The 10,104-nt window shown below is 51.1% G+C and overlaps 1 protein-coding gene and 1 non-coding gene across 3 annotated transcripts; one reads left to right on the top strand and one right to left on the bottom strand.

The window, feature by feature from the left end:
• Positions 1 to 396: 396 nt before the first annotated feature.
• On the bottom strand, positions 397 to 6,970 carry SP9 (Sp9 transcription factor). 2 transcript variants are annotated; one of them, XM_069616240.1, is made up of 3 exons: positions 6,695 to 6,970; positions 3,607 to 4,693; positions 397 to 1,394 (listed from the first exon to the last, which is right to left on the bottom strand). In XM_069616240.1, exons 1-3 carry the CDS (start codon positions 6,713 to 6,715, stop codon positions 1,285 to 1,287), a joined length of 1,218 nt encoding a protein of 405 aa, XP_069472341.1. In that variant the 5' UTR covers positions 6,716 to 6,970; the 3' UTR covers positions 397 to 1,284. The 2 variants fall into 2 exon arrangements, with proteins under 2 accessions (XP_069472341.1, XP_069472340.1); XM_069616239.1 differs by having other exon boundaries at positions 397 to 4,693; positions 6,695 to 6,969.
• Positions 6,971 to 9,252: 2,282 nt separating this feature from the next.
• Positions 9,253 to 9,406, top strand: LOC138491067 (5.8S ribosomal RNA). The gene has a single exon (XR_011275939.1). It is a non-coding gene; the product is annotated as a 5.8S ribosomal RNA (ribosomal RNA).
• The last annotated feature ends 698 nt before the right edge of the window (positions 9,407 to 10,104 follow it).

Genomic DNA, 10,104 nt, shown 5'->3' with positions numbered 1-10,104 from the left:
AATAAAGGCAAACCCCTCAAAGAGATTTGCGACGTTGGGAAGTTTGCGATTATCCGTCTAGGGACTTAAGCGCTTCTGTTAATAGTAGTGTATTAGGAAGCACGGCTGCCAACACGGCTTATTGATGCAACTACGCTGCACCCACCACACCCCCTCCAACTGAGGACTCCGCCAACTCTCGGTTCCGATGAACTTGATAGGGGCGTGTGTGTGTCTAACGTATTAGAGTTTATAATACAGCTATAGCGTTAGTTGCAGACTAACAACTAGAAAATGCATCTCACCCGACAATGAATCATGTGTACCCTGCCCTTATACACATTAGTAAACCCGCCTTTTGCAGTTTATCATCTTAAAGATTGAACCAGCAAGACAGCACATACTTCCCAAATTCGATATAGTTTGACATTTTTAATCGTGGTTTAGGATCCTAACCAAATGCATTTCGGACTTTCTATTAACCTCAAACTGAACATTTTGTAAACACATTCACATATGTATAAAAACTACTTGTGGTTTCACAGACAACGTTTTGGCCGACTGTGTTGTAGGTCGTAATATATATATATATATATATATATATATATATATATATATATATATATATATATATATCGTTGTGGGGGGGGGGGGGGCTAGCACCCCGCATTTAAGAAATTAACAAAAACGTACGACCTCCAAGAGTCGACCATGTAGGCAAATGCAATTGGCCAGCGCTATGGCATGAATAAAAAGTCGCTATTCCATAATCAACGCTAACACGCAATCCTTGTAAATTATGGTGCAAACATTGAGCCGTGACTTGTGCATTTATGATTTGTCCGTCACAACTTAGCATTTAAGTTTCTTTGAATCGATCAAATAGAAAAATATGAAATATATTGGTCTGAGTCCTTTAATAATACGAAAATGAAATGATGATGCTGTCACGATTGTTCTCCGTACAGATAGACGCATCTAATTTGCCGTGAGCTTAATTTACATGTTTGGGAACATACGTTCAACTCAACATTTGTTTTAAATATATTGTACATATATATCAACGTCCACAAAGTGCATCGAAAATTAAAACTCCCTGAATTTCAGGAAATCACAAAGAAAGAAACTTTTTCGATTCGACAATTTACAAGAAAGGAGCACGACCTCTTGGGTGGAGTTTGTAAAGCTTCCCGGTGTGAAATTCGGCGAAAGAGGCTCCAGTCCGCCAGCTCGTCTCACCTTAAAGCGCTTCGAGGAGGCGGTCTTTCGAAGGGCACACAGTCTGGTGAACAGGGCGCCGTTCATTCAGTCCGTAGACTCCGCTGCCGGGGCGGGGGTGCCGGGGGCGCTGGCTGGGAGGAGAGCTGCATTCTTCTTGCTATTCCGCGCCTGGCTCCATCGGGGGAGGTCTGCGTCTGCGGGGATGGACTGTGTTAGTTTCTTTGAAGTTTTGAGACTGACCCCATCAACATTAGCCACGTAAAAGTGCAGAAGGCAGCAGCGTGTGTAGGCCGGACGTAGGGACTACTCTCGGGGTGCAGAAGTGACGGGGAATGCCCTCGGACACTGTATGTGAAGGAGGGAGGGTGCTTTGCTAAATGCAAGTGTCTTGGGGAAATAGTAGGGCTCTTTCAGAATGCAACAGTGCTTGTAAGAAGGCATAGCGCCCTTTTCAAGTGCCAGTCCGGAGGACCCCCATGGAATGTAAGACGGTCCTTATTGAGATAAGGAATAGGGGTGCCTGACAGGTGAGGTAGGACCCTTTTATAATGTATGAGTGTCTTGGAGAAAGGTTGGGGACCTTTTGGAATGGAAGGGTGTTGGCGAAAAGGGACAGGCGGCTGGGCTAGGACATTTTTAGAATGCAGGAGTGCCCGGGACGAAGGGATATGGCCCCTTTCAAGTGTAAGAGTGCCTGTCAGGTGGGAGAAGGACCTTTTATAATGTAAGAGTGTCTCAGGGAAATGATAAGACCTCTTTAGACTGTAGGAGTGGCTGTGAGGAAGGAAATTGACCTTTTCTAATATAGAGTGCCTAGTGGAAAATGGGGTCCTTTTAGAATGTAAGAGTGGCCGGGAGGAAGTATAGGGCCATTTTCAGAATGTAAGAGGGCATGGGTTGAAGGATAGGGCCCTCTTAAAATGTTAAAGTGTGGGAGGAGGGATAGACCTGTAGAATACACTGTAGGAAGGACTAGCCCTTTTACGATATGCAAGATGTCCAAGGGGGGCAGCCCTTTTATGGAGTCAGAGACAGATTTTGCAGTCACACAGTCTGGGCCCGTGGTGGTGCAGTTTCCTCTTAGAATGTAAAAGTTCCATGGTGCAGAGACAAGGTCCTCTTAGAATGAAAGAGTGCCCCAAAGAACGAAAAGTTACAGTTTGTTAAGAATGGGAGTCCCATTTAACAGGGAAAGATCCCACTTATGGTTTCATAACGTTACAGTTTAGGACCTTCTCAGGTTGTAAGAATGCAAAGGACATGGGGCAGGATGCTCTAAATGTGAGGGTGTCAGTGAGTAGAGCAAGTGCCCCCCTGGACTATATAAGTGGCAGGGTTTAGATTCAGGGTCATATTGCGGGTAAGAAGTGCCAGGGCGTTGGGGGAACAGAGGTTCCCGGTTTTCAAGTGCCAGGGAGTCTGTTCAGCCTGCACAGTTTCTTCACCAGTGTGCCCCCTCATCCCCCAACCAGGAAATAAAGAGGACTTCGTTTGGTGACTCGAATAGAGTTTAACGTTTTACAGTAATTTGACAAAGTTTGTTTTCTTGATAGAGACCAGAGCATCAGAGGGAGTTAATTCCACAGCCTCCTAATCGCATAGACGTGTGCCAAAGGACGACCCCAGTCAGAAAATGACTGCTGAGGCGAGCAGGCTGTCTCCTCTGGATATGTGAGCTGCAGGCACTGTACTCTTAACGTTTTAGTACCCTTCCCTTTTCAACGATTATAGTGCCAGGGTGGCTCAACTCAAGAGAATAGAGGGCCAGGGTCAAACGCGTGTTAGTGTGTCAGGAATAAGTCCCTCTTAGGAAATGTACGTGCAATTACCAGTCCCTCCCAAAAGATTGGAGTTTTATGGATGAAACCATGGCAAGAGATGAATGTGCCAGTGCAAGCCCCTCCCCCCAAAAATATAGAGTGCCAGGGTCACTCCCCTCGGATAAGTATGGAGGGGGTGTTAAGAGTGCTATATTCAGTCTTCCATGAGAATGGAATCAAAGAGGCCAGACCTTCTAGGGAGGTCAGAGTGCAAGGACCAGTCCTTCTTGGGAAGGCCACAGTGCCAGACCCTTCTCCCGTGAGATGTGTGTGCCTTTTTAGGAGGTTAGAGTGTTGGAGCTATTTATACTGCCAGTCCTCTCTGTGGTTCAGGTCTTAGGGCTCCCCCCTCACCCCCCTTAGGAGTCAGTGGGCCCGGAGTCTTTGCCTCCCCGGGCCGGGTGCACCCCGTCCAGCATCAGCTCAGGGGACTGGGAGCGGGGCGTCTCCAGGTTGCTGGCGTCTGTGTCGCTGTCGCTGCCCTTCTTGCCACCGCCACCCGCGCTGTGGGTCTTGATGTGCTTGCTGAGGTGGTCGCTGCGCATGAAGCGCTTGTTGCAAACGGGGCAGGCGAAGCGCTTCTCACCGGTGTGCGTGCGCAGGTGTCGCTGGAGCTCGTCGGAGCGGGTGAAGCGCTTGCCGCAGAAGAGCCAGTTGCAGACGAAGGGCCGCTCGCCCGTGTGCCAGCGCAGGTGCGCCTTCAGGTGCGAGGTCTTGCCGTACACCTTGCCGCAGCCCGGGATGTGGCAGCTGTGCAGGCCTTTCCGGCGCAGGCTGGCCCCGGCCGGCCCGAGCCGCTCTGCCTCCTGGCAGTTGGGGCAGTCACACGTGGCCCGCCCCGAGTACCTGCGGGCCGAGCGGGAGGACGAGCCGCTAGGCCCGGCGCCGGACAGCAGCACGTTGGCGGCCCCAGAGTCCGCGTAGGAGGGCAGCACGGGCTTGAAGGCCTCCTGGGCGGCGAGCAGGTGCTGCCCGCCCGAGAGCAGGTGCGAGGCGCCCGAGCCCAGGCCCGTGGAGCTGAAGGCCGAGTGCGTCAGCGAGCCGAAGTCCGGGCTGCCGTAGGAGCTGAGCTGCGAGTGGAGCGCGGCAACGGCCGCCGCGGCCTGCGGCGCCCCAGAATGCAGCGCGCCCTGCAGCGACGGCGGGTTCGGCGCCTCGAGCCACGCGCCCGCGCCGCCGTGCAGGTCCCACCACGAGGAGGCGCCGTTGGTGACGTCGCCGGGCAGCGCCGAGTGGAAGCCCGCCGCCGCCGTCTTGTACCAGGAGTCGTAGGGGTGCGTCATGCGCGGGTACAGGCCTTCCGCCGAGCTGTGCACCTTGGAGATGAAGGCCGACTGGCCGCCGCCGCCGTCCTGGGGCGACGAGCCATTGGAGAAGAGGCCGCTGTAGTCGCTGCTGAAGGCCGAGGAGGTGGGCGAGGTCGACGCCAGGCAGAAGGCGCTGCTGGCCGCCGTGCCGGCACCGCTGGAGGCCCGGCTGCTGCCGCCGCCGCTGGCGCTGCCCATGGAGAAGCCGCCCATGCTGCAGCTGGAGGCGGCCCTCTTCCAGGGGTGGAAGCTGCCCTTGGCGAAGGCGCTGGCCTCGGGCAGGGAGCCCAGGGGGCTGGTGTTGCCGATCTTGTTGCAGGTGGCTGCCAACATGGCCAAGGGTGTGGTACCAAATCGTGGCTCTTCCTGGGGAGAGAAAGCACAGTATCAGATATCTTGCCCCCTAAGATGTCGAAATAATTGTTTATTTGAGCTTTCATATACAAAAGGTAATTGCAATAGCACCTTCTAACAATGATCATTTGATTCCATTGCACCATATGGACAGTATATAGCAGAATCGGCCCCTACTCTGCTAATTGACCTCTCAGGTGTGCTCCACCCCACCCTCTCCCTCCCAAACTTCCTTCCCACGCCTTTGCCTTTACCCTCCCCCTTCAGGAACGCCTTAAAAGAAAGAAATATTGGGTTCCCCATACCCTGAATTACCCTGTGACCGACACCAGTATGTGCGATAAGAGGCACGTTGAACTCAAACATGACAGATACGATTATGGCGCTAATAATTTGGCAACGGGTGACATTCTGTCTTTGTGTGTGAGACGAGAATTGCCCCCTTAACTTGACCCCGTGGAACCAGGGATGATGGATTTCACCGCTCAACCCCCAGAGACAGAAGGGCAATGACTTCTTCGCAGGTCGGGTTTGACACAGTTTGCTTGCAGCATATCTGTTAACTACAGAAATCATCAACACTCCGATTTGCTCGGGAAAAAATGACAATGTAGCTCGACCCAAATCTCAATGTCTGATTATGCTTCCACGGTCCTATACGAGGACCCTGACGCCAGAAATGCTGCTTTGGGTAACTTGGGACCAGTTCAAATACCGCACATTCATTTAAGGACGAGTGAAGGGGTACACTTGCACGGCAATGTGCAGGAATGAAATCGCACAGTCAATATGATCCGATATCGAAATACTGTATATAACGTTCACAGAGGTGAAAACGCTAATTGAAAACGACAACTATCTGTAAGGGTGACTCCATTAGCGGTTCACAAGACCCTACATAAAATAAAATACTATCTCACGCCCCATCTCGAAAAATATCTGAGCCCTACTACTCCTTGATCATATCTAGGTGGCACATTTACAAATCACAACAAATCATATACCAACAATTTTGCGTGCTTCACTCCTATGCCCTGGCTAAAAAAACCCGAGCCCCATCGCGTGGCAGAGGCCGTTATGTGGCAAACTCGCTGTATAAATATATTATAACACAGCGACAGTGGCAAATGGGAGTGCCAACCACCGGTAAAATAATACACAGAGGAATTTATGTTGCACAAAGGGAATATTTACAGCCACAAAACCGATTTGATTTACGATATGGAGTAAAGACATAAACATGATGACCAGATTCTACAGTGCTTTTATGCCACCCGTTGTAATAAAAAGTGCACGCACTTGCATTGGTTAAGAGAGTAGTGCACGTCAATTGTCTGAAGCGCAGCTGGCTGAGTAAGTCACATCTGTATATGATAGTCTGATGTGTACTACATACACATTTATTACGCCAGTATATATCAAACATGTATATGCATACACATTAACGACAGCAAAACAGTGTGGCGTGCATAAATACGTATCCATCCACAAACGGATACAATAGAGCGTATTTTGGATAACGGGTGACCGCGTATTAGGGCCCTGTAATGCCATTAAGGTGTTCAGGTTGCAAGATAATAATACACCAGATACCCCAGGCTCTCGTGATGTCGCTCTAAATAAGTGCAAATACCTATATATTATTTGCACACACGCGCGCGCACTCTGGATTCTGTTTCGCTAACATTTATCATTTTACAGATGGATGCACAAGGCGTAAAAGGAAGGATTTGGGGGCCTTGTACTTTCGTAAGCACTTTTACAACAAAGGTAAACAGCTTGTAGCGCTTTATATGCCCAGTAGTTGTGCTAACGTTTAGAGCCAACTGCCCTTGTTTCGCTTCCCTTGAATGGCCGGATTAGCCCCATGTTCAGCTTTAGTGTAAATCGGGGTACACGCATGCATACGCAGTGATGCCCAGACCTGCCTACTTGGGCTCAGGCTCTTGGACCACAATGGCCTGGAGCTTGACACGCGACGTGCTAGGGCTTTGCCCGGGTGAGGTCACTTACCCCGAGAATGGAGGTCGCCATGGGTGCCGGCCCCGTGAGTGAGGCTGGGTGATGCCGGTACGCGGTGCCTGCTCCCAGCCCTCCCGATCTGCTGACGCCGCCGCTCAGCCTCCTGCGGCCACACTCAGCCCAGCTGGCCGCGCAGGCTTTGAAGTACCGGCGGCTCCAGCTCTTGGCCAATGATGGCGCGGGGAGCCCGAGCAGGGGCGACCTCGCAGCCAATCAGCGGGCGAGGCGCGTTCTGGGGGGGATGCGAAACTCGTGGCCGCAGACAGGGCTGTGCTACCAGCGAGGGTTCTGCCAGCTAGAGGAGCCCACAGATTTCCTGCGGTTACTGCACACTCCTGTAGGACATGAAGGGGGCGGTGGTGGGGTCGGGGAGGTGTGGCAACTTAAATCCCCACAGGCTGAAACTCATCACATCCAAGCTCTCTGGTGAGAGGCGCCCACAGGTGGCTGTACTCGGTTCAGGGGGTATACATCTTCGCCCTGCGCCACCTTCCTCCGCCCCCCAAGCTGTTGACACTCGCCTCCAAAGAGAGGGCCCACAGCCTGGTCATTTCTGCACTTGGTGACGGGCAGCGGGCACACCCCTTCTCCCAGTAGCAACAGGCTGAAAGTAATCTCCTAGTTCTCACCGAAGAGGTGCCCGCAGCCTGCTCAGGTGTGCACGGGTAGGCACTTCTTCCTCCCCCCACTAAGCAACAGCCGGCTATAACTCTCCGCCAAGGTCTCCACGGAGACTCGCACTCCCACGCAGACCAAGGAGTCATTCTCCCAGGCCACGACTTTTACATCTTCGCGCCTTTTTACCCTTTGCTATGTGGCAACGACCCCTATATAGGCAGGTGCTATGTATAGTCCCCGGGCTGTACCTCGGTGTACTTCGGGAAGAATGCAGACAGGAGTCGGGAGGGGGGGCACTCTGTCTCGGGGTATGTTGTGGTTGAGTGGCCTCTCTCCTTGTCTCCTGTCTGGCATTCTATCAGAAGTACACCAAGGTACAACCCGGGGACTAGACATAACAGCAGCCTTCCTTAAAATGTTCAGCTGCTTATATCATCTTTCTTTGCATCGTTCTCCGTAAAATATTTGCACTCTTCAAAAATCAAACAGAAAACGCAGCCCCATACTCGCTCTTCGTTCCGGCAACCGTCTCGCCCCTTTCTGGCCCTGGCCGCGGTGAATAGCGGCGCTCAGCCCTACCTACCTAACCCATCAGCGGTGCCTTGGTGTCCGCCGAGCGACCCCTTCAGCTCTGGTGCAAAGGGCCCTGCCGCTGGAGAGAATGCCACTGCTCAATGGCCTGTTTGCTCTTCAGGTCCAGGCGTGACAGCCCTTCTTAGCTTCCGGGGAAGAAACACTGAGTGCCGCTGTCTGCAACCTCATCAGTCACAGGCCGCGGAATAACCGTGCCACTGGCCACTCTAGCGTTGGAGGTAGGCAGTGGGACTGTAGGCGCTGCATGAACGTGTCGGCGTTATTTGTTTTCTTTACTGGAGTGTAGAACAGCAATTATAGTACCCGTGGAGTAACGCCTGCAACTCGTGCTCAGCTCGCTGAGATTCCTCGCACGGCTCCGGGCCTGGAAAGGAAAGGGCTTTGTTTATGCCTCGCTAGACAGCGCGCAGAAAGACAAAGGGGTGGGGACGAAGATGACAACCCGGTATTTCAGATACCCACGGAGTGAGTGAGGCTTCTTCGGAGACCCCTGCATTTAGAAATGACTCGGGTGAGATCTCTAAGACACCCATAATCAGTGGAGCCAAGAGACAGTGACTGTTCCCCAAAGTTATGGTTACCCAATGATGACTGAAGCATTGTGTAAGAGTTGGCAATACACGGCTGTGGTTTTTATTGCACATAACATTATTGTAAGAACGTATACACATAATAAACAATGTACACTTTTTTGGCATGCGGTCCAGGGTTGTGTCCCCTGGCCTGTGCCGCCATCTTGTTCCCACGACGTTGCGAGCCATATTCGCTGCACTGTTCTTCCTTTCTTCTCCCTTCTTTTTTTCGGGTGGGTAGGATATGGGAAAAGGAAGTCTTCTGCGTACGCAGAATAACTATGGTGCTCCGGCGAGAATACTAGGAAACGTATTCTCCCTCCATAGTGCCCTTCTTTTATCCTCATAGGTTTGCCTCAGGTCATACATGTGTTTGGAGGGCTTTTGTTGTACTCCTGGCTGGCTGGTGCCGAAAGTCGTGGCCGTTTGCACCTTGTTGCGCCCTTTTGTTCCTCCACTTTGCCCCTCTTCCTGCTTTTATTGTCTATGGGTGAGGCACTTGCTAGTGCTTTAGCACCCTGGTGTGTTGGCCGTGCGTTTGCATATGCTGCAAATAGGCGGCAGGTGGGGGGGCAGGAAAGCAGTGTAGTGTGGCCTCATGCTGCTGGGACCTGGGTATCACAGACACCCGCAGGTGAGTGCTCTGGGTACCTGGATATCACAGACACTGTCATGCCAGCGCTCTGGGTATCACAGACAAGTCAGGTGAGTGCTCTGGGCCCCCGCAATCACAAACATCTGCAGGTAAGCGCTCTGGAGACCTGAGTATTTTGGCAGTGGCTCACTCAGCTCGCGCGTCGATGAAGTACGCAGCTAGCTGCGAGAATTAGTGTGAACTGCAGGACACATTGATCATCGACACTTCGAGCGCAGCTTGCGGCCCTGGGTTGCTCCCGGGGCTACACCTGTCTGAGGGTCACTTGTAACCCAATTTTGATTATGTTTCTATTCTGCTCCCAAAAAATAGACTTACTTCATACCATAGCTGCACTTCAGTTCCAATGAGTATAATATTGGTTGAATGTTGGTTATCTGACAAACTAAGTGTCCATACAATTGATTCGTACTTACCTCAGTTAGGGAAAGTCAGCTATTGTGCAAGATTTATTGCACCACTAAGTTCTTTATGGAGAATCCTTTTCTGTGTTGTATGCTTTAGGTTTTTTCTGTCCTAGTACTCAAAAGATTTCTTTTGTTTCATTGTGATCGGGTCTATATATATAATTCTGTATTCATTTAGTCTGTTCTTTTTCTGTTTTTGTGATGTTATGTCATGCACAATCTTTAGCTTGTCTGTTTTAGAACTGTGTCAAGCACTAATTTTTGACCTTTTGAAAAATAAAAAAACAAATAACTGCTTATCATCCTATGGTCAGTTGTTTGCATCATTCGTTATACTATGAACTTAAATATATATCACTTCTCCAGAGTTTTTGACCTGGTAATCGGGGAACGCCTGTCGGCCAAAATGAGGGAATGGGGCGCACCGAGAAGCCTGCTGTCAATACTAATTGAGTTACACAAAGATACCTCATTGATGGTTCGGCTTGATGAGGCCAGACATCTTATTGACTCGATCAAGGTCGAGAAAGGGGTGAGACAAGGTTGCTTGTGTGT

This window comes from Ambystoma mexicanum, chromosome 9 (assembly GCF_040938575.1).
Source record: "Ambystoma mexicanum isolate Mex_15411 chromosome 9, UKY_AmexF1_1, whole genome shotgun sequence".
In the NCBI taxonomy this organism is placed as follows: Eukaryota; Metazoa; Chordata; class Amphibia; order Caudata; family Ambystomatidae; genus Ambystoma; species Ambystoma mexicanum.
The sequence above is the reverse complement of the archived record's forward strand: the minus strand, read 5'-3'. Positions and strand labels throughout refer to the sequence as shown.

Coding starts and splice junctions, on each gene's coding strand:
- SP9 (XM_069616239.1), bottom strand. CDS start 6,715: ATGGCGACCTCCATTCTCGGG. Junction 4,694..6,694: donor TGGCGACCTCCATTCTCGGG/GTAAGTGACCTC, acceptor TTCTCTCCCCAG/GAAGAGCCACGATTTGGTAC.